Here is a 24,546-nt window from a genome sequence, read left to right as displayed (position 1 = left end):
GGGGTGGAATTGAGACAGGAGTAAACTTGGATCCCACAACTAGCTAGCACAATGACTGAAAGCCTCCTAATTTTCTCATTCTTGATTCAACATTTTTAAGCTGAGGCCATCCATGAAAGGGAAACAGGCTTCATCTAAAAGGAGAATTCATCACTGTGTGGGAATTTAGAGCCATGCTGCAGCTAGTATAAGGATGCCAGCTTTTCTTCCCATGCCTGTGTGTCCATGAAGATTCAGGTACATGTGTACACAGTTTGGGAAGTGAGGTGGAGATATTCTGCAGAGTGCCTGAGGCAAACAGAATCTGCCTATGTGTGTCATTTTATACCTATGCAAGAGTCAACCAGAGCTCCCTTTCTGGGAGCACATGAAAATTGCCTGACCTCACAATTGAAAAATGTAAGCTGCTGCTTGCTGGTTCCTGCAGGATTCAATGAGAAATACCCCTGTGTTTTAATAGAGGCACAGCATTCCAGAAGGTCTGGGGGCGTTTGTTTCCTTATATTGCTCTTCGAACAAGCAGTGTTCATTTTCTGTAAACTTCAGAACCAGCTTGCATGTGCCCTGGCCCTGTCTGTCTGGGGTGGGAGGCACCACGGTTCTTCTGTGAGGGCGGTGTTTGGGTGTTTGCTGCTGCTGTAACTGGGGTGCTCCTTCCTTACGTAAGGCAAGACAGATAGGTGCCTGCTAGAGAAGTCCTCACTCTTCCATTTAGTTTTTTTACAAATCTTTGAGAACAAGGTATGTTTGTTTCATTATTTGTCATTGTCCTGGTGTGACGGTGCAGAACGTCATTGCCTTGTGTGTTGGCCTACTCTTGCTCCTGAATGGCACTTGGCAGTGCTTCATCCCAATTTAACGTGAGTCATGACTGCAGGGAACTTGCTTTCTGAAAACAGGAGGAATGCCCGTGCAAACTGGAAACATTGCTGAGACTCAGGAGAGGAACTTAAAGGGCTAAGCACTCAGAAAGAAGAAAGCTATATTCACATCTGTAGTAACCCGTTCATAACAAGTACATAGTAAATCATATTCTAAAGACTGCTATTTTTCTACGTGAGTTCTGGTGAGCAACTCAGAAAAATAGTCAGAATTCTGTCAGTTCTGGTTTTGTTAAAAAAATGTAAAAAAATTAATTGGAGAAATATTTTAAACTGATCTTCAGGGGACACAAAATTATTTGACATATTTTTCTCTAAGTTCTTAAAAATACTGTTCTTCATAACAGGAGTAACCATCTCAGCAAAGTTGTTTCTGAAAATATATCACCTTAGGTTTGTACATTGCCTCAGCGATTTACAAAGCAAGACTTGCGGATGCTTAATTTTTAATCCATGAGTGGACACATGAACTTTATTGGGACTGAAGCAACTGAAGTCAAACAACTGTTTGAACATTTTCTGGAAACTAGGTCCAAACCTGTTTTGCTTTTATAAATGGGGACAATGATCAGGATTTTGACTTTTTGCCCTTTGTTATCATCCCTAGTTAGCTGCTAGGGACATAAGTAATTAAACTTGATGGATAAATCATATTAAAGATGTATAATGTAAAATAAATTTGCAGTGATTCTCATGTGATAATATTACTTTGGTTTGCCATTGACTGTCATTTGACCATGCTCAGAACTGTAATAAACTGTATAATTTTCATAGATGCTTCTTTAAACAGAATAACAGTGTAAGGGTGACATCATGTCAAGGGAGTTTGATATTGGATTTTTACTAGGTCAAGTTATCATTTGGAAATGTCTTAATGTGAGTAGTTGTTATGATTTAACCCCAGCTGGCAACTAAGTACCACGCAGGCACTCACTCACTCCCCTCCCTGCTCTGGTGGGATGGGTGAGAAAAATCAGAAAGAAGTAAAAACCCATGGGTTAAGAACAGTTTAATAATTTAAACAAAGTAAAATATACTACTACTGCTGCTATTACTACTACTGCTACTACTAATTGTAATGAAAAGGAGAGAGGGAGGGAGGAATAAAACCCAAGAAACACACGTGATGCCGAATAGAATTACTCACCACCCACTGAATGATGCCCAGCTAGCCTCCCAGCAGCAATTGGCCCCCTCTGGCCAACTTCTCCCACTTTATACATTGGGCACAATGTTCTGTGGTATGGACTATCCCTTTGGGCAGTTTGGGTCAGCTGTCGTGGCCATGCTCCCTCATGACTTCTTGTGCACCTATTGCTGGCAGAGCTTGAGACACTGAAAAGTCTTTGGCTTAGGGTAAGGACTGTTTAGCAACAACAAAAACATCAGTGTGTTATCAATATTATTCTCACACTTAATCCAAAACACAGCACTGTACCAGCTACTAAGAAGAAAATTAACTCTATCCCAGCCACAACCAGGACAGTGGTCATTCACAGCGCTACCGACCTCACTTGGAAAAGTAGAGGATTCAGGCAGGGAAGGTAGAGAGGTCTCCTCAATCTAATTTGAATAACAAGGACTTATGGGGTCTCTAGTTACCAGTACTTTTTTGAAAAATACTGTGGAAACAGTTAGGAGAGTGGGGTAATGGAGTATCCTCATAGCTGAACAAGCTGAATCTGTCATATTATCATAATGCAGTGTTTTCCTTGCTCTTCTTTATGTGTTCTGCTTGTTTGCTTATATACACAAAGATTTAGCATGATTACACTACACACCAGGTGTGAGGGAAACAAATGAAAGGAGAGTGAACTGCACAGATAATGTGAAGAGTGCATGATGTTTTCTGACATGTCTCTGAATCTTTCCATTTGCAGGATGAAAGCTCTATAGAAAGTGATGAGTTTGATATGAGTGACTCAACTAGGATGTCAGCTGTGAACTCTGACCTCAGCTCAAATCTGGAGGAGAGAATGCAAAGTCCTCAGAACCTCCAGGGCCAGCAGGATGGTAAGGCTCCCATTTCCTATGGAATATGCAGCATTGCCTTGTCTTTTTTTCCCACTCTGTGCTTTCATTTAGTACCTGCTGTGTCCTTTTCTTCATGATGTTTCATTAGGTAATTTGAAATATATGTTCCCTATATCTCAGCGTGAAGAGGATGAAGTTGGGTTTTTTGCAGTCTAATTTATTTGTTGCTTAGGCAACAGGTGAGTGCTTCAACCATTATATATTAAGTACTATTATTTTACCATATATATATATGTGTGTGTGTGTGTGTGTGTGACCATACACAGACTTAAAAGGAAATGAAACTCAAACCTTTCTGAGGCAATCCAAAAAGCTGAGAAAGTTGTTTTTGCTGGTTAAAAGGAGGGAGAGTAGTGTGACAGAAGATAATATTTGAGAGATAGGAACTGGGATGTGATATTCAGAAGAAAGGATGAAAATGACAAACTCCAGTAATGAAACAGAGGTAAGAGAAAAAGGAGCGAACAGCATTGTAAATTTGAATGTTAACTATTTCTTGGTTACAACACAAAACTAGTTTCTTAGTCAGAGATGAAAGTTTTACTTTGCATAGAAGTTACATAGCTGTGTAGTCTTTGATTTCAGCCCTTGTTATAGAACAGTTAGATTAGCCTGGTTTGGAATGAACTTTTTCCTTGGTTATGGAGCTCACAAGTAACCTGTCTACTACAGACTGTGGCAGTCTGTAGTCATGGGCTCGTGAGTGAAACGTGAATCCACAACACCCAAAGAGCAGGTCTATTCTATTGGTATTAGAAACAACACACTGACATCCTGTACTTGTTACTTGGTAATTTCCTGATCATATGTGCCAGTTTAGAAGTGTTTCTTATGTTTCTCTAGAACACTAAATATATGGGATTTGACAGTTAACCTGGATTCTTTGCAATTTGTGCATCATGATGCTAGTTGGTGAGATATTTAGATGAGAATGAGTGTGGTGCATAGTGGCTGATAGGATCTGGTCATGGGTAGGACCTTTTGTTGGGTTGCTCTCTGGACAAATAAAGGAGTCTGTGATAATTTGATAAGCCAGGTTCTAACCACAGCTGCCTTTTGTATGTGTGTCCTCAAGCTACCACAAAATCTGTGCGACTTTTACCTTAATTTCTGTCAACGTATGTTCACTAAAGGAGCAGTTCTGATGCACATGATGTATGGAAAGCTAGTTCACGTTCCTGTTGAAGTTTGACTTTTCACAGGGCTAATATAATAATATTGCTAAGTTAGAGATTTCAGGGATACTTAGGAAGGTGGCATTTTTATGTATCTGGCTTTCAGTGCAATACTGTGCTGTAGAGGTTGTATAGTCAATGTTTCATATATATAGTGTTTCCTAATAGTAATTGTGTGCATGAGTATGTCTGAAATAAAAACTGTATCTCAGTACGGTAACCTGTGAAGAAATGCCTGTCATACATGTCTTAATACCTGCTGCAACCAGATGCAAGTGCCACATCCAATCATATTAGAACATAAGTATGAATGATAAAATGCCACAAATCTGTCACTTGCTATTTGAAATGTATGGGAAATAAATGCACTGTGGTGTTTGAACTGCAGGTAGTGTGATCTTACAAAATGGCCTTAAATCTCTCAGCTTTCCTTCTCTTCTTCCCAGATGGTACTTGCACACCTTCCTAAAGCAATCCTATTTTTTGCTTCATCTTCTGCTAAAGCATCTGCTGATAGAGGGATTTGAAATAGCAGTTCTCTTCTGGCTTCATGGTTTTCCTTTGCTAGCTGTTGTTAGGTAGCAAACCTAGTGTGGCTAGTTAGAGCAACACTCTTGTTTCAGATGTGGGAGAAGAGGCTGAAGAAGTAACAGAAAGACATTAGAGAAGGGGGGACGTAAGAAGAATGATAGGAGAGGGCAGGAAAAAAGAAGATCGGAAGAGAAAAATGAGTATAAGGGATGGAGGGATGGAAGTGGGAACAGAAAGGTGGGAAAATAAAAGGGAACTCAAATGAACTTAGCCATACAATTCCTTTTATTGTCACAGACTGCACTGTAAAGTTTTACAAATTTATACAAAATTATAGCACATACCCCCCAAAATCATCACCAAAGCATGAATCTGTGTGTCTAAAGTGATTCTTACTCCCCTCCCTCAAACATTCTGTATGTCAGCCATCACATTCAGTCCATAAAGACACTTGGCATTTGGCTCATCTGAAATGTGTTTGCTGCATTCTGGCAGGTGAAAAGTTACTGTTGTGTAAGGTTGCTTGTGCACACAGTTGGAAATGGTGTCTGTGGTAGAATGGGACAGCACAGGTATTCTGCTGCCCCAAGCATGCCCTCTTTGGGAGAATGATTTGCTGATGGGAATCATTAGGAAAACTGCTGCCTGGGGTAGATTAGTGACAGGTCCAGTGTACTGAAAAGTGATGTGTTTTTTCACTTTGCTTACCTGGCTTTCCATGTGAGGTAGCATGAGAATATTTTGGGTCACCCATTGTTTTTTTCCCAGGGATTTCAACTGGTTTTGGTACTAGAATATAAACAGAATCTATGTACCCTAGAGGAACATAATAGTGAGCTGGGCCATGCCACTGAGGGACAGATGGATGCTCCTCTTCTGGTTCAGTTTGTCAGAGCATCAGAATGCTGACACTGTCTACGTAAAAGGAATAAGATGCTTTCATACCCTTGCCCCTTGAGGGTGTACCTGCATCCTTTTTAAACAGGCATTGGTCTTTGGGACTCCGTTAGAGAGCTCATTTGTACTGCATCCTGTTTCTCATGGTTAGGTTGTTTAAACTTAAATAGAACAAAGGGAAGTATGAGAGCAACTTACAGTATCAGCTGAAAGCAATAGACTTCTTTGCCCAGAAATGCTGTGGTAGGTAAGAAAAATGCTGAGGAGGAGGACACAGAGATGGAAGGTGCATATTTGCTCACAGTAGGTGGGTGCTGGTACTGCACAAAAGTCCTGGGATCTGCAAATGGACTGAGGCTTCATAATATTCCTTGTATGAATATTGGGTTGAAAGGGAACAGGGAATTGAGGAAGAAATGAAAAGTGGGGAGAGTCGGTGCATTGTATCTGTGGTACTGAAGTTGCCACAATACTGCTAAGGACAGTTTCCACTTTAAATTAACCTTTGTACACTTTTAAGGACAGTTTCCACTTTAAATTAACCTTTGTACGCTTTTAAATAACAGGGCCTTGAGTCACGCCTGCTGAGGAATGGCTGACAGTAGCATCCTGAGCACCTGAAGGGCTGCTATAAGGATGGGGAGGGATTTGGAAAAGGGCTGCTGCTCTTCCCTGGGGAGTTAGAAAAGGAAAGCATCTCTAATTTGTAATTGGTCCATTCCCCAGCTAGTAGTAGGCTACAGCTCTCTGCTTAGCAGTGCCTCAGAGGTGTTTTCTGTAGCAGCCAGCTGGATAATAGAGCTGCAAATTGCAAATTTGCACCCTCTCTCCTTGCTTGCCCCTATTTTCTTGCTTTCCCAGACATGCCACAGCTTAGTGTCCTAAGATGTCCTAATCTCAGACTACAGACAAGGCAAGGATTGCAAACTGAGTTGGAAATAAAGGAGCTTGTATTTATTTTTTTTTGAAGTTAGTAGTTCAAGCTGTAAAAAAATGATTTTTTTTACAGAAAACTGGCCTCTAGATAGATCTGTCAGTGGAGCAGAAAAAGCTTCTACCCTGGGACTCTTGTTGCCCTTGCCTGTTAGCTGGAGCCCTGTGCAGAACAGCTGTGTGTGTTTGCTTCTGCACAGTGGTAGTTCATGAGAGATGTGTAGGGGGATACTCTGATTAGAGGAAATTAAGAACATGCACAACTCTAGAAGTGAGAAGAACTAAGTATAAATTTTACATTGCTTTTTTTGTTTTGTTTTTCACTATGTGAGCTATCAAGTAAAAATCAGGGATGAGACTACTTGACTGTAACTCAGTGAAAGAAATAGAATTAATTTATTTTCCGTATTTCTCACTGTACTAAGGTACATTAAAACATATCAGTGCTTTGTCTGGATTTAGGTGGAGGGACTGTGTTCTCTTCAATCTAGCTTTTAGAAAAATATAGTTACATATTCATACAGAACTGCATCTCACAGGCACTATATGGGGACTGTGCTTTTAGCAGCTAGCTGTGACAAAATATGTCAGGATTCAACCTTTAACAGGGGTCGTGATATCACTTTAGCTGTGGAGATTACTAATAAGCTTTTCCTGGTTGTACTTTTTTTCAATTTATAGAAAATTGAACAATAATAATGTCATGAAATGGAGGATTATACCTTCAAGTAGTTTGTGGTCACTTAGATGGTGCCAGTTCTCTTTCCCCAACATGTTCAAATTGCCAGCTTTAATACAATATAGATGTAGGAAACCTGGCTGTTTACATTAACTATTCCTTTTGCTCATTTGGTGTTTTTGACAGATAGAAGTACTGGAGTCAGTCATCTAAATACCTGGTTTCTGCATTGAAACTATAATCTTTACACGTTGGCTTCACCCGAAACAAGTAACATTAGCTGATTAAGTTGTCAAGGGTACAGACTTGACTTGGTTTACCCCTCTGAACTAAGTCCAACTAAGTATTTAATCCATCTTCCCATTCTGAAGCGGTTGTACTGTCATACTTCATTCTGCTTTTGTCTTTATTCCACTGTAACCTGGACTCCCTGTCTTAAAACAGTGACTTTTCTTTTTGTCAAAGCAATTTAAGTGCAAGATATGTGAGTTCAAATACAAACTACAGGCCAAAGTGAAGACGGATTGGTGAAGCAGCATAGTGGAGTAAATTGTCTCTTCTGTTGCCTACGTATTGGCCCTGCTCTTGATCTTGAGTAAAGTGAGCGGTCAAAAAGTTGACATGAGAGCAGATGATTCCCAGCACTAAATCCATGGCAACTTTTTTGTTGGTAATTAAGACTTTTCAGTGGAAATGTTATTTTACATTAATTTAAAAAATCAATTTACATCAATGGGTATTGTGCTTTTAATTTCAAGCACTGAAAAGTTTTAGAAATATGCTTGTTTCGTATGAGGCCTAAATCCACTTGACTTCAGTAAAGCCTCACTAAAGATTAGCTGAACTGTTTGCAGAGTTTAGGTGTCTTTTGCTTAAAACCTTTACTTCTTTAGTCTTTAAAACAAAGCACCTGACATTTCTGTGGTATATGGGATAGAGTGAAATTACCACACAAAGTCATAAAGCCTTATTAAAATATTAAATATTAAAATATTAACATTAAAAATAAACTCAAAACCAGTCTGTCAGTTTTCCTACATGCAATCTCATATACTTTTAGAAAGCCTTTTCATTTGGGGGATTTTTTGTGACTTCACTGGTTTTATTTGCAATCTGTGCATCTATACTAGCAAAGTTTTAATGCTAGTAGAGTTGGTTATTATGCTTATACATTATAGAAGACATTGGACATACAAACTTAAGAAGCATTTTACTCCAAAGAAAAAAGTAATTTTTGCTTAATAGTGAGGTAATAGTTTTGGTAAAACGGCAGATCATTTAAAATTACAATTGAGCTAGGACCAAGAGATATGACTGAATTTTGTGATATATTTAAACCTTCCAGTCTTGCTCAGGCCACTGAAATTTACAACATTTTGGGCAATAATCTCACTTCTTATGACTAAGAGTGAAACAATAAATGCCAGTTTTCTGAAAGAGATCTAAGATACCTGCCTATCTCATGGCAGTGGAAAAGGAGTACAGATTCAATGATCTTTGATGTTTTTGCCAACCTTAATGATTCTATGATTCTATACAGTAATGTCCAGGCAATACTAGGAATACAGCACCTTATGCAGTCTTTTGTGATCTCACTCCAACTTCCCTGAGAAGGAAAGCCCACCTGGATGAACAGGTTATATCTTTCTCCTATTCTGGGAAACAAAACATAGGTAGCAGAAGCTGAGTGAGGGCAACAACTGCATCCCAAAGACCAGGGCTGAGACAAGCTGGCAAGAGAGAATGAGGAAGGTCTCTTCTTCATCTGCTCAGCAATCTACTCTGAGGGTAAGCAAAGCTCTCCTCTCTCTGCAGCTGTTGATCTGTCACCTTTTGCAAACACCAGCTTTGTTACTGAATAAAGCAGAAGACAGCACAATCAAACATATATGTTTCTGAGTAAGTCTATGTGTTATCTCACAGATGTCAAAATCACAGAGGTTTCTTTAGACAGGGAGTTAGTTAAAATATGTTGCTCTGTCTGCAAAAATCAGTATCGTCTTCACCTAAGCAGAGTCAAAGTGTACCTGAGAACCTGGCACATAGTGCTATTTTACTTCAATGGAGTTACACCTAGGGTGATTTAGCTCATCAGATTTGTTTTGATATGTTATTATTTGCATAAACCAATGCATTCTGGTGAAAGGTGTCCCTGCCATTGGCAGGGGGATTGGAACTATGTGATCTTTAAGGTCCCTTCCACCTGAAACATTCTATGATTCTGTGATTTAAGACAGGAGGAAAATGGTGAAACAAAACAAGAAAGTCAGAGAGTAGTGGAAATCTAATTTCAGTGGTGTTTTAATGGCTTCTTTAGAAATGATACCTTATCGGTGCAAAAGGCACTGTGAGTGACACTGTAATGACACTTGAATAGGGCTACAATGTCATTGACAATGTATTGAGCCTGGGCAAGAGCTTGAAATGTCCCTGCAGCTGCATTAGAAACTTTCAGCCCTTAACATCGTTAAGGAGAGCTGGGTAAAATTTTCAGCAAATCAAGTGTTTTAATGGACTGGCTGCTGACGAGGCAGCTGCTGTTTGCTTTGTCATCAGAATACTGAGCTGATATATGAAGCACTCCTATTGTATGAGAGATGAAAATCTTCCTTTGACTTCCTATGTAACTCAAATTTGTTAAAAATTAAGCCTCAGTGTTTCTCAATGGAGAGCACTCCTTCCTTCCTGCTGGACCTACCTAATCATACAAGGGTCCCAAACCAGGATTTGGACATGAGCATCCATCCTGAAGCATAGCAAATTAATTAATTTTACAACTGGCTCTTTTAATATGTAGAGTTACTGCATTTTCATTTGCTAGTTCCAAGCATCTTGTGAGTTGGATGTGCTGAATGTCTTCTCCCTGCTCCATGTTACTTCCGTGTGTCTTATTCCATTTTATAGTAACTTGTGTTCTTTTTTTGATGTCTCTGTTTGTTTCTTATCTTATACTGTAATTTGCTTTGGAGACTAAAATATTATTAAACATGAATTATGCATTAAGCAGAGTCTCTGTTAGAGTCTGAGTGGTCTGTTGCAACCAGGGAACAATCTTGTTTCCCGTACCATCCTCCCAGCTGCACAACTGTCACTTTCTATTATGCTTGCCTTGAACAATTGAGTGTGGCTTGTAATGACAATAATTGCCTCAAAATTGTTTGTCATGTTTGCCTTGTTAGCAACAAACTACTAACTGTTGGTTACAATCAAGTTCTCAGCTATTACTCCATAATTACATCAGGGAATACTTGCAGCCAATAATAGCTGAGAAATTAGAATTTTCTTTTCACAAATAATGCTAAAATGCTTGCACACCGTTCACTCTATTCACAGCCACTCATTTTTACATCAGCAATCTAGTGGTGAAGCCTACACCTGTGCAAAAGGCTAGCAGCAGACCTGTGTTGTTTTGCATCTTCAAAACAGGTCTGTGAGTTGCGCTGGTGTTGTACAGGTCCTCCAACAACAGATATCTCACTTTGGCAATAATACTAACCAACCAAGCCATTGCTTCCTTATGCAGGTACCGAAGGGAGCCAGTTTGCTTTTGATTTTCGTGTGCAAGTCCTTGTAACTAAACTTAGTGGGATTTCTGAAAGCATTGGTTGGTTTTGGTTGATATTTTGTGTTCTTTTCCCTTATCTTAGCATATCTCAGGCTTTTCCCTCCCATTTCTCTGTAACATCAAAATAAAGGAGGGACATTCTGCTGCGGGGATATAGTTTTGCTTTCCACTGCAGGCACTTTATCCAGTTTATCCTTTCATATGTACCAGTTTACCTTAGCAGGGGCTATGTGCACAGATTGTTTGATTTAATTTGTCTACTTCCTTAAAGTATAGCAATATAGGTGCAGATTTTTTTCATAACTACTGTTAAAATGCATGCTAGGCATTGACTGTGCTTTTTCTTTTTTCCTATTATGTTTGTTTTAGAATAATATAATAAAGCATTGTTTTTACAGTAAAAGGAATGTAAAAAAATGTGCTTTAAAGAAAATTAAATTTACCCATTGATTATTCACTGTGTTATATTTTAATTAAGGAAGCTATTAATTTATTTTTTTTTCTGAGGAGGAAATTCCCTGGAGACATTGGACTGTCTTGTGAAAGATATTTTTAATGGAAATTTCTTTGAAGTATTTCTTGTTCGATAAAATATTTGCAATTCTGGATATCTAAAATTAGTAGTACTTTTTTAACCAAATTCAAATAGTTCAATTACAAGAAGAGAGTAGTACTTTTTCAGCACTACAATGATTTTTAATATTAAAACACATAGGAAGTGATTATATATATATTTCCTGAGATTTTTGAAGTGATGTTTTCAAATAATTGGTTTAATGTCACCAAATAGTAACCATATCTCTTATTTGGAGGCAGAGGGATGTGCCATCTCTGGCACTTCTTAATAACAGGAAGGAAGAAATGATGCAATAATCCTGAAAATTTCAAGATAGGCTGAACTCCAGTGGTGTCCTCCAAGTATTTGTGAACACTGATAGCCTGGTGTCACAGTTTGAAATTGGCCCCCCTTCAGAGTTTGGGGGGCTCAGAGGTGATTGAGTGCCAGGGCAGTGTTCCCTGGAGAGCCAGTCACCACTCATGTTGTTCACTTCTGCTCAAAATCATATATACACAGCACCGGAAAGGGTTGGCAGTGCAGTCTTGGTTGTTTTGCTGTTGGTGTCTGCTGGGTGTAGGAGGACAAGGCCAGGGGGTGCCTGGGCTCCCTCTCTTCCCCTCTGGGGGGGAAAAGGGAAGCCCTGCGACCCCCCAACTCAGCCTTTGGCTAGAATTAGAGTCAGCATTTGGAGTGTGTGCTGTGAAGGAAGAGATTCACAGCACCTGAGGTAAGAGGGAGGAGGCCAGGCCTTCTTTCCCCCCTGCAGCTGTGGGACGCTTGGGACAGTGCATAACTGAACTGAGCTGCCTGTGGCCAAGGCTAGGGGGCTTTTTCCCCCACACTGCATTTAGGCTGGTGGGGGGTGGATTTTGAGGCTCAGCACTTGAGCAGAGCCAAGTGGACGGGCTGATAAAATCAACTCGGTGCTTGGGAGAAGAATCCCAGGCAAAATTGGAGACGGGCCAAGAGAGGCTCGGGAGCTGTCTGCCGAAGCTGATCGGAGGCAACCAAAAACTGACTTAGAGGAATGAAGATTCCAGTACCCGTACGCTTGATAAGCTACACTGCAGCAGCCTACGAACCGAGGTGGGACACCGAGAGGGAGAGATCACCAGCAGCAGGAGAGCAAGGACTCAAAGCTATCTTCTCGGACTTCATGAGGAGGAGAGACTACAACAAACAACTGCTGGACTTGGTGAGGAGGGAGTGTTCAGGAGCCCAGAACACTCCCACGGCAGACTGTGTTACATGTCAGCCTTAAAGGTTGCTCCTGGGCTAAAGTTAAAGGAGGGGCTTGAAAGGACTGACTGATAGTAATGTAATATATATATATATAGTTGCCTTTAGTTTGTATAGTATTTATTTGTGTAAATAAATGTATATACTTCCCCCTTCGCCTACAGAAACCTCTGGCCTGAAAGTTTCTCTCTCCGGTGTTAGGATAAATTGTTGAGAAGGGATGGGGGAAGCTTGGAAGTTGGATTTTAGATTTTTAATGTGACTCAAACTGCTACACCTGATTATTGTGAGAAAGATAGAAGTGATGGTTTACAGTTGACTGGAGACAGAAACATACAAGAACAATTAAATTTAGCGTCAACACAGATTAGAATACAGCTTGACTAGTTTTAGAGGTTTATTTAGCACTTGGTGACCAATTAACAGCCTGCTGAGAGATGTGTGAGGCTCAGGCACTCTCTCCATTGCCTGGTGGACACTGACCACTTCTAATTGCTGAAGGAGCACCCTTCCAGACTGACAAACTGACAGACTTCAGTAGCTACTCAGACCCACTCTAGGAAAAGATGTGGAGGAGCCCACTATTTAATTGCCTTTGCTGGCTGTACTATGTGTGATGCTGAGAAATCAATTCAGAACTGCAATTGTAAGGGTTGGCATTACCAGTAGAATAAATTCAGATAACAGCTATCATAAAGGAAGAATTCTAATTTATATAATATACAATTTTCAGACTTAGATGCACGGAAATGAAGAGAAATTGATGCCTTAAGTCAGCTCCAAGAAGCTTTTCTCCATTTGCATCAGATAACAACTCATTATGGCACTAGTCTTGCAGCTGGAATGTGGCTCTTTAGGATTGCTTTGAGAACAGTCTCTACTGCAGAAGTTCCTGCTTATGGGAATAGTTGAATCTTTGTGTGTAAAAGTCCTTCCTCAGTGCTTCAGTTTACTTTCAGAGTTTATACAATCTTCTTTTCTTGTGACATGAATCAAGCAGTCAGTTTGATGCCTCTCCAAGAGAACTAGTGACTGCTTCTACTGAAATTCTATCTGTCCTGATTTCCCATATGCTTTATTGGGTAGAGTTGTTCCCTAAGCAGGAGGCAGAGTCATCCTTGTTAATAACTGTCCAGGGTCCCTGCTGTTAAACTTTTGTAAAATTAGTAATTCCTTCTGACTGGAATGTGGAGTTCAAACCTCTGTGCTTAGCTTTTTGTACTCTGAAATTTGAATTTCACATAAGCATAGGCATTATTAAGGAGATTTAAATAAGATCATAAACCAGAAAAAAAGCATGTGGTTCACTAGCAGCTTTTAAATAAGGCAACAGTAATAGATACTTTGGGGCAATATTTGATTAGAAAATTTGATTTTGTGCTTTGAGAAACTGTGATAAAACCATGATATCAACAGACTACTCTAATATTAAGTGTGATAATAGGTATTACTGGTTTGATGGGAAAAGAAATTAGGAGATACAGACAGGGAATACTTATGTTTTTCCTCTGCAAAAACAAAATAGAGAGGTGACATTTCAGTTATACAAAGTTACTGTTCCAGGAAGAACCAAAATATGAATTGTACTAAAATTTTAACGACTTAATTGGCAAAGACATGCAGTGTGTTTGCTATGTCACACTATTTAAGTGTTTCTTGGATGGTTATTCTGAAGGGAGCTGATGCTGCAACCTGTCAAAGACAAGAATGAAGAGACAGAACTACAGGATGTGGAACTCTTAATGTTAATTACTTGGAATAGAAGAAATAGGTCCTCTTCAAAAGGAGGTGGTACAACTAGTGAGAGCAGCAGGGTGATCTAGAGAGCTAGAAAGTAAATGGAAGCTATCAATGCTTTCAAGTTGGTTTTTAAAAGAGCTCCTTGCATGTGTATAAAGAATCTATAAAAATTCTTTGAATAGTTTACAGGTCTGCATGCATCTTCTAGGATTTCTGTCTGTTGGTAATTGGTAACTTTTAGAAGATATCCCTCTGAGGTAACTGTACAATCATCGTATTTGTATAAAAAGTTTGAAAGAGCTTCGACTTTTGGTGACTTGGTTTTTAGAAATTTTATCCAGCATGATCATGTCCAAAATACATGGATGCAAGGAAAACCTTACTGAAATCAATCGTAAGAATTTCTGTGAACTTCAGTGGAGACAAGGTTTCATCCTTCGTGTTTTCATTATAGGTTCTGTGTAGTTGAATGAATCCTGAAGTAGTTAATGTGGGTGCTGAAATTGCTACTGACTCTGATTAAACCATCAGTGCAGTTTGTGCAGAGATGATAAGCTTTAATTCAGTGAGTTAGCCAAGCTCTGTCTGTTGCTATGTCTTCATTTCTTCTTTCTGCTACATTTCTGCAATTATGTGTGCTCTCTAGGAACTGTTCATTTTACATTCCTGGAGCAGGCTATACTCCCTGGTTATTTCTGTACATCTGTGGTCATAGACTTGCAGTTGCACATGTTATTGTATTTTCTGTAAATATGCCCTATTTTAATTAAACACATAGATGTTGTAAAGCCTGTTAGCAAGGACAAATATTTTTCTCTTCTCCGAATCAGTTACTCAGGAGTGTACTTCCCTTCGCTCCCTGGAAAAATAAGGGGCCTAAAATGATTGCTTGCTCAAGGAGATGAGGAAATGGTGGTGACAGCATTAAAAGGCATGTGGCACAGGTAGATTTCAAAGAACGAAATGACAGCCTGGCCAAGCTTTTCACAGTAATTTCAGAAAGAGTGTTCCATGGTGATTCTTGAACTTAATTATCTCTGATGGCGTTGTAAAGTGTTGATTCCAATGGACACTTACTTAAATGCAGCTTTTCAAAGGAAAGAGTAAACATGGTAAAACTACTATTTTTCTGAGAAATAATTCTTCACCACCTTGTAAACTGCGTACACTCACAGCTTTCTAGCCTTTTACAGGCAACTCCGACACTGCCGTAGCCACGCAGAACAGATTCTTTTAAGCAGAACTTCTACTTCATGGGTAATTTACTTGAGTGGGTAGTGGTAGCCTATTCATCTTGTCTGTTTCTTAAACTCCCTTCCAGTGTAGTGCCTGGTTTTGAGTAGTCCAGTTCACTGAATCATAGAATATGCTGAGTTGGAAGGAACCCATCAGGATTGTTGAATCCAACTCCTGGCCTTGCACAGGACACCTCAAGAATCACACCATGTGCCTGAGAGCATTGTCCAAATACTTTTTAAACTCCGACAATTTTGGTGCTGTAACCACTTCCCTGGGTTCCAGTGCTCAACCACTCTCTGGATGAAAACCCCTTTCCTGATATCTAACCTAAACCTCCCCTGACTCAGCTTCATACTTTTTCCTTGAGTCCTGGACAACAGGGATGTCCCAAATCAGACATGTGGCCCACCAAATGAGCTTGTTTAATAGAACGGTAGCCCTTTGCTTCTTAGCTGAAGTAGGTTGTAGGACCCTGTGCTATCTATGATCTGGCTGATGTCTGGGCATACATAAGCACATTGGCCAGAAAGACTCCAAGCCTAACTGATCATCAAGTACACATGTATGAGGGAGAGAAAAGATAATAAAGAGTTTCTTTAGAGATATTCCTGTCTTGTGGGTCAGGAAGAAATCTAGTCAACCATGCTGTCTGACTAACACTTGGGAATACTGCAGTTGGCTACACTTAGAACCTGAATGAAAAAATGAGGAGAAAACCATTCTTCTGACTCCTCCATTATTCCTGCTCAGAGTGAAAACTGTCCCCCTTCAGCACCCTTCAAGGCAGGAAAATTTTATTTATTCTGCTTTTCTATATGAGAATGTGGTGGATGCCTTTCTATTTGTTTCTCCTTGTCACACAGATGTGAAGAAAAATCCAGAGAGTGGAGGGTTATGAAGGCTGCTTAGGGAGTAGCTGAGATTGAACTTGCCAAGGTTATTTTTTCAGCAGCATTTATTAAAAATAAGGTTAGCATTGAGTTGTATGTTGGCCCTGTTTTATATTTTGTTACACAATATGGAACAAGTACAAATCTAATTCAAGTTTACAGAGATGTATCTGTTACTATGAATAGATTTTTCTATTTGCAGGTTTTATAAACATATTTATAAATCTATTTTTCTCTTATCATATATATATGTATCTTTATATAGGTGTCTATTTCTAAATAAAGTGAACTGATCACTGAAGAGAGGTAGACCTTAATGGCATGGAAATCTGTTATTAAGCAGATGATACATTTTACTGTACTCTCATTAGAGATGATCTCAGCTCAGAAATACCATGGGCCTGAATTTCTAAAGAAGCAATTTTGTGCAGGCTAAATCCAACCAGAGCAGTATACATTTTGAATCTTGTGGGCAAAATAAAAGAGCTTATAGAATCATAAAATCATAGAATACCAGGTTGGAAGGGGACCTCAAGGAACATCTGGTCATAGTCTATACAGCATGGCTCAGAACCCTGTCCAGGTACTGAGTTATTTCAATAGCTGATTGCTATCATTGTGAAATTTTTTTCTCTTGTATCTAATAAGAATCTCCTCAGAAGTAACTTGTACCCATTAGCCTTCATCTTTTCCATGTGACTCTTCAAAAAAAAGAGAGTCTTCATCTTCTTTGTCACCACCCATTTAAATACTGGAACATGGCAACAAGGTCTCCCCTAAGCCTCCTTTTCTCAAGGCTGAACAAACTCAGTTCCTTTAGCCTTTCCTCACACAGCAGGCTTCCCAGTCATTTGATCATCTTTGCGGCCCTTCTCTGTACCTTCATCAGCCTGTCCACGTCTTTTTTCTATAGCAGGGACCAAAACTGTACACAGTACTCCAGGTGTGGCCTCACAGGCACTGAGTAGAGTACATCTCTGCTGGTGATGCTCTTGTTGATGCAACCCAGCATCCTGTTGGCTTTCTGTGCTGTAGCAGCACACTGCTCACTCATATTGAACTTGTTATCCACCAGGACCCCCAGGTTCTACAGAGCTGATCCCTAACTGGGTATATCCCAGACTGTGCTGTACTCCTGAATTATATTTTCCCAGGTGCAAGACCTTACACTTGTCTCTGTTCAACTTCATAAGGTTCTTGTTAGCCCACTCTTCCAACCTATCCAGGTCTTCCTGCCTCATGGCTCTCCCCTTCTGGAGTGTCCACTTCCACACTGAGTTTGGTATCGGCAAACTTTGACTACATTGTTGATGAAGATATCCAATATCCAAGATATCCAAGGGTCTCAGTATGGACCCTTGAGTGACGCCACTTGCTGCTCAATGTCCACTTCGACACTGAGCCATTGACTGTACCTCTGTGTACACAGCCAATCATTATATTTAAGAATGAAACCACCTAAAGAAGAGCCCTGAGGAGATTGTTGCCTAAAATGGAAGAAAAGAACTTTCTGGACAATATACCCTTTGAGTAACCTGGTTTGGTGGAAGATGTCCTTGCCCATGCAGGGGGTTGAAACTAGATTGACCTTTGAGATCCCTTCCAACCCAAACCACCCTTTATTTCTGTGATTGCCCTAATCAAGGTGAGAACTAATACAGTGCAGCTTATAAGGCCTCTGACAAAATAGAAAGGAGATTCCTGGATCATTGCAGGTGGAAGATTTTTTTGCTGCCATGCCTGTTTGGGCAGCCAATAAGATAGCTTCTTGAAAGGTCCTAAAATTGAAGAGTGGGTTGAATAATTTAAAGCTGGATGTTCTTGTTACTGGAAGATGATCAGGAGGTGCTTCCTTTCTCCTACCACCTTTCATTTTTCTGCCTTTTTTGTTAAAAGCCTTTTTTTCCTGTATCATTTAAACATCAAGACAGCTAGAGAAAGAAATGAATTGTGGAATAAAAAGCTTTCTGCATTGGTGTCAGGTGATAAGGAACAGTTTTTTTCACAAGTTCATGTAGTTATTGGGGAAGAATGCTGAGGGATTGTTTTTCTCTAACGTGTGGTTTTTGGCAGGAGAGAAACAGTTTTTATGATAATCCTTAGTTCTCAATCTAAGTAAGTCTGAAATACTTCTCATCAATACTTCATCTTTGCTTATTTGCCAACTGAAACTATGTCATGGGAGAGGAGAATGGTAGTAAGGGAAGGGGTGCTGGTGTTTGAAAGGCATATACTTTCATGGCAATGGAGTGGTGTAGAGCAAATGGAAAGGTAAGTTATCTTCATGCGGGTTTCTGGCTTGGATTCCGAGCATGAGATCAGAAAGTCAGTTTTAGCAGCAAGGAAAACCACTTTTCTGAAGAGTTGTCTGACAGACAGGAAGAAAGTTAGTAGTGATGGTCTTGGCAGAGGCATAAGTGGTAGTTAGACCTCTGACTCCTGCAGAGAAGTACCGGGAGAGAGAGCACTCTTCTGCCACTCTTTGAAACCAGTGTTCTTGAAGGTTTGCTAGTTCTCTTCTAGTCACTCTCCAAAGAAGCTGTTTAAAAGAGTGTAACTTGCCAATGTGTAAAAGGAAAACATCAGCACAGGTAAATTTGAACGTCTTGCATCACATTCTCAGTGGGCCTACACTGGTTTATAGCAAATGAGGTTCTGACCTTTTTAAAAAAGAGCTATTATTTTCTGTCTGCAGTATTGCTTTCTATGATAGTTGATAATTGTCAGTGCATCCCTGTAAGCATGAAAAATATGATCTTTACTTTATTAATTATTAGGCACAATTTATCAATCCAAAGTGCAATGGTAGTAAAGCAAACCTACTGATGTCCACCTGCTCTCTATTTTCACCTTCAAGTAGTGAAGAAACCACACAGATGTTTGTGGTAAATGCCTGCGTGATTTCAGTACAACAAAATGTGTTTTGGAATACCAGAAAGTCAGTAACATGACATAAATGATGTGCCTTATTATGTTGTCTGCATTCCGAAAGAGACGCTGTCACCTCTTCCACCCACCCTCTGCTTGTGGAGTATATTTTCAGAGCAATCTGAGAGTGTCTGCCTGTGCATTTAAACTGAAGGTCTGATTCAGTAGTTTTATTGTTTGAAGTAGTAGTACTAAAGGAAGCATTTTTAATTGGGAGCATTTGAAGGAGTAATACCATCTTTGTTAAATGTGCTCATCCATACAACAAGAGTGACAGCCTTTTCAAGTGACTCAGAGCATCATTAATCCAGAAGCTTTATAGCGATTAGCAGAGATAGTACAGCTCAGAAAGGTTACTCTCCCATCTCCCTAGTTAAATCAGAAGGCTAGTGGAGCTGGGGAAATGAGAGAAGGACGGAAGATGGGTCTTCTGCCAGAAGAAGGGACTTGGACAAAAGAAGAATGTCTGTTGCCTTGTATCACAGCAATACATGTATTATTTAGAAGCTGGAGATATCAGAAATTGTCAGCAGTATGACTGAAGGCTAGAACATACCTTGCAGACTGTGAAATAAAGAAAACAAAATAGTCGAAAAAATGTGGTTAGTGGGAAAAAAAAATCCACCTTAAATCTGAACTACACTTTAATGAAATGCGACCAGTTTTTGAAAGAAAAGGATGTTTTCAGCCCTGAACGTTGAAAACTGTATTTGTTTTTTTAACTTGGATGTTCACACTGATTCAGCATTGACTATACATGTAATATTTTTTTCTTTCAATAAATCCACTCCTTTGATATTAAAGAGGAACAGCTTTTACACTAAGCCAGAAATCTGGAGGATATTTTAAGATCCACCTACACTTTGTGAGATAGTCTTTACTACTCTAAATTAGATTCTCTAAACACGCCAAATATAAGAGTGAGTAGAACATATGGATTGGCCAAAGGTATCCGAAATAGGAGCCTTTTTTTCCTGCCTGCTACAGCTCAGCTCAGTCTGAAGTGTGACAGGCACTTTTGGTGACACATTTGTACAGGAAGGATAGACTAGGAGCTTTATCTCTGGTAAGAGCTCGTTGACTGCATGACACAATTACATAAAAAGCTGTAGGGAAGCTGTGAAATGCTAATGTTTTCGAGGTAGGGCTGAGGCCTTGCTTTTGAGTTTCTCCTTATACCTATATAGATCTGGTGCAAGTAAGCTTTGGCAAATCCATAAAAAACCAGTGTGTTCCTTTGTTCTTTGCTTTAAACATGGTCATCAATGAACCCTTTTTAAAAAAAAAATTTTTTTAAAAAAATACGTCTGTGATGTTTAAGCTTGAACCCAGGTTCAAGGTCTTTATTAGCTAGTGTTGGGTCCTCATGGATTGCACATCTGTATCTTTAGCCCAAATGAGTTTTAATCGAGTTGAAAAGTAGTGATGAACCCTGCAGCATGCAAAGGATTTTGGTAGCAGAAACAGGAGTGGATAGTTTCACTACTTACTCTGACTCCAGATCTTCCATCTGCTGCAGCGTCTGCCTTGGGCTGGTGTCCCCTCAGGATCAGCTGAGCACAGAAAATGCCTCAAACACACAGCTTTTTATTATTAGTTCTCAAATGGAAGCTGCTTACACTCTGACCCTTCTTGTTCCATTTCAAGACTAATTAAAACACATAAGGAAGGGGGCTCAAACTTAATCCCTTTGCATTGAATTTGCCACTTCATGTTGACTTCATACTGAGGTGGAGGCGCTTGTGTGCTTAGTTGCTCGGTTAAATGAAGCTATTCCCTATTGTACAAGTCTCACTGCTCTGTTTCCAAAGAGACTGTAACCAGGAACATACAGGAAGAGCTGAAGATTGTCCAGGAAGGCTGTCTCTCCCCAGCTTCTGAGAAAGTCGTGGAGAAGCAGGGTAAGGAACAGGAACTTTAGCTGATTGAATGAACGTTTGTCTTGGCAGGATGTGTCAAGAATCCTCTGAGCAGTAAGCACCTCTCATTTATGCACAATATACTTCCTGGATTTGGAGGAGAAAGGAACATATTGTTTTAATAGAGATTAAAGAATAATAAATAGTGCACTTCCATGGTATCCTGAGAAGTGTACTGGGAATCACAGAATCACAGGATAGTTAAGGTTGGGAGGGGCCTCTCGAGATCATTTAGTCCAACCGCCCTGCCAAGGCAGAATCATCTAGAGCAGGTTACAAAGGAACATGTCCAAGTGGGTTTTGAATTTCTCCAGAGGGGGACATTCCATGACCTCCCTGGGCAGCCTGTTCCAGTGCTCTGCCACCCTCAATGTAAAGAAGTTCTTCCTCGTGTTGAGGTGGAACTCCTTGTGGTTTGGTTTATGACCGTTACTATCCTTGTCCTGTCTCTGGGCACCACTGAAAGGAGTCTGGCACCATCCTTTTGGCACTCGCCTTTGAGATATTTGAGATATTTGTGTGTATTGATGAAATCCCTTTTCAGTCTTTTCTTCTCTAGACTAAACAGGTGCAGCTACCATAGTCTCTCCTAACACACTTTTCAGTTTCCAATTTGTAGCTGTGTGCTCAGCAATGCAAAGAATCCTCGTAAATAAATTAACAAAATCACCCAGGGCTCTTTTTGTATTAAAAAAAACCCCAATACTTGTCACTTTTCTTTACATTGCTCTACCAACCTTGCAATGGCAGGTTATCTCTGCTGGCACACAGCACAGAAAGTTTCTGCAGGGTAATATTTCTTGCAGTGTTATCCAGGTTGCTCAGCTAAACTTGTCATTAACAAGTTTGGCAACAAACTTAGGCAAAGAGTTGATTTGATAATGAACAACCATCTATCTGAATAGACAACTATTGGACATAGTCTGCCAAGAGATCATCTGCTGAACTTTTTAAAAGTATGAATACTTAGCTACAAAATGTTTTAAAGCTGTTCTTTTTGAATTGCTCAGCCTGTGATAATCAAGAATAGCTTCAGTGAGTGTGTGCTGGAAAATATTCCTCAAGGGGAGAGATTTTTGCACATTTTACATCACTGCATTTCCTTGTGTGTGCTCATATCTCTTTGGACTCATTTTCACAGAGTTTCTTTCATTCAAATAATCTGCCTTTAATTATGTAGACCTTCAATTCTTTTTTAAAATCCTGTGGTATGTTAAGGGTTCAACTTTTTGAGAGTGTTGTGTTTTCTCTCTTAGTGTACACAAGTATGTGCAATAAAATAGATGACATTTTCTAGATACTGTTTAATTTCTAAACCTACACAGGTGGTGCAGAGTTACATTTTTGTGACCATTTTAAGTTGTCAAAGTCACCTTGGCACAAAGGTCCATCAAAAGGCAGTAGATTTCATGCATAGGTGGACATGATTTTCTTTTAAATAAGAATCGACTTTTCTGATTGTACATATGATTTATCATTTTTTGTCACCAGCATATGAAGGAGGTCACACAAAAATCTGTTGAACAATTTTGACTTTGGGCAGAGTTCTTTGAATTTAGTAGTTCTGTGAAGATTCAGCAGTATGTGAGGAACATAAATACTCTGAATCTAAAGTATATCTGAAAGAAATAGTGTGCACAAACTAACCAAAGTGTAGCTTCTTAAACAGGCAAGTGGGAGGCCCTCATGCAATGAGAATTTGATTTTCATACTGCTTTCTTACTAATACTGTATGAGTCTAAGTGTATCTCCTTAGGAGATAAACACCCTTGATTCCCTCTGGATTCCCTTTGAGAAAAAGATAGTTAATACTATCTGTAAAAGCCATTAAGTGTTTATTGGTCCTAAATATCACAAAAGCCTTTTAACTAGTCCCATGTGCAAGGATAAGATTGCTAATATTCAGATACATTTGTATAGATTTTCCTCTTTGCCTTTCTGTATTTTGTGAAAAGTCTGACCCTTTCGTATTGAGGAGCGTGAGAAAGATAAAAATGGTAAATGTATACCCAGACTCCTTAACTGCATTTCAGATAATGTAGGGAAATGTAATGTCATGACAAAAACTTTAAATAAGCAAATTAAATGAGCAAAGGCTTCAACTTTAAGGTTGAATGTCCCTTATTTAGGCATCAAATCCATGTCTTTGAGATTGCATTAAGCTAACATAGACTGATTTTTCAAAGGTCATCAAGGCTTGCTCTTTGCTGGTTCCTTTACTAAATTACTACAGGGGATCCTATCTATTTTATACTTGCTGATAGGCACTGAAATGTGACAGTTTAGCCAAAAAGAATGAAAAATCATTAAAATGGACTTACCAAATACCGACAGCGACTGGCTCTATGTAGAGTCATGGCTAGCTACACCATATGACAAATGTTCTCCTGTCCCACAGCTCCTAGTCCAGACTGGGGACTGTCCCAAGGCCTCTGCAGGCTGTTTCAGCCTTTTAGGTCTGAGGTCTTTCCCTGCAAATAGCAGGGTGAGGAGGGATGGTGCATGGGCAGGGTGAGAGCACCTGCCCTTGCTGGGAAGAGAAGTGCTTTCCTGTCCCTTTTAAGACTTGACCTGTAAAAACTCCCTCAGAGTGTTTGGCATATATTTATGGGTTAATCTCAGAAAATTTTAAAACATCCACTGCTGATTCAGATTTGGATTTTGATGACTGAATTTGCAAAGCTGTGTAATTTTATTAAAACCAATGAGAACCAGGCCTCTATATATTTGTTAGATAACAGTTGTGAAATAGGGCATTTATTATGGGTTAATAACTCTAATAACATTTTGCTCCAGTTTTGCTTCTGTGGAGTTTTTCCTGTTTTGTTTTCTGAAGAGTATATTTGTTTTTTTAAAAAGTAATGTAATCATCAATTACTGTAATAACCACTAGAGGTCTACTGATATCAAAATTCTGCCAACATCAATTATTTCCACAAGTATTAAAAATATTTCATCCAAAAGAAAATGCTTCTTATTAAAGATTGTTTCCTTTGAGAAGTGTATAATTTTAATTATCTGAATTTTTAACCTCTTAGTGTTGGTTTTAATTAAGTCACATTTAACTACTGAAGTAGGGAAGAGTTGCAATGTAAAATTAACAACTGGAAAGTGACTTAAAAGACTGCCGACTATAGTCACCAAGTAAGTATATTATAATGTAATTCACTGGATAGAATGTATTTCTTAGCTTTTAACCTTGAAGCAAACAAAGCTTTAATTAAATTGTTCTACAATTAATGGCTTCTTATGGCATTATTGAATTCCATATGCCTTTGAGGATTGTTTTTATTTCTCAAAAAATAAACTAATCTTCAAACTGTTTTTTAAATGACCT

The 24,546-nt window shown here is 39.3% G+C and overlaps 1 protein-coding gene across 7 annotated transcripts in view; it reads left to right on the top strand.

The window, feature by feature from the left end:
- The window catches only part of NOL4 (nucleolar protein 4), a 188,942-nt gene that overhangs the window by 47,196 nt on the left and 117,200 nt on the right, over window positions 1-24,546 (top strand). For all 7 annotated transcript variants that reach the window (XM_051769952.1, XM_051769951.1, XM_051769945.1 and 4 more), the window contains one exon: window positions 2,762-2,894. In XM_051769952.1, the coding sequence (XP_051625912.1) occupies window positions 2,762-2,894 (133 nt within the window). The remainder of the gene's footprint in view (window positions 1-2,761; window positions 2,895-24,546) is intronic.

This window comes from Manacus candei, unplaced genomic scaffold (assembly GCF_025592945.1).
Source record: "Manacus candei isolate 608988 ecotype Guabito, Panama unplaced genomic scaffold, ASM2559294v1 h1tg000008l, whole genome shotgun sequence".
NCBI lineage: Eukaryota > Metazoa > Chordata > Aves > Passeriformes > Pipridae > Manacus > Manacus candei.
The sequence above is the reverse complement of the archived record's forward strand: the minus strand, read 5'-3'. Positions and strand labels throughout refer to the sequence as shown.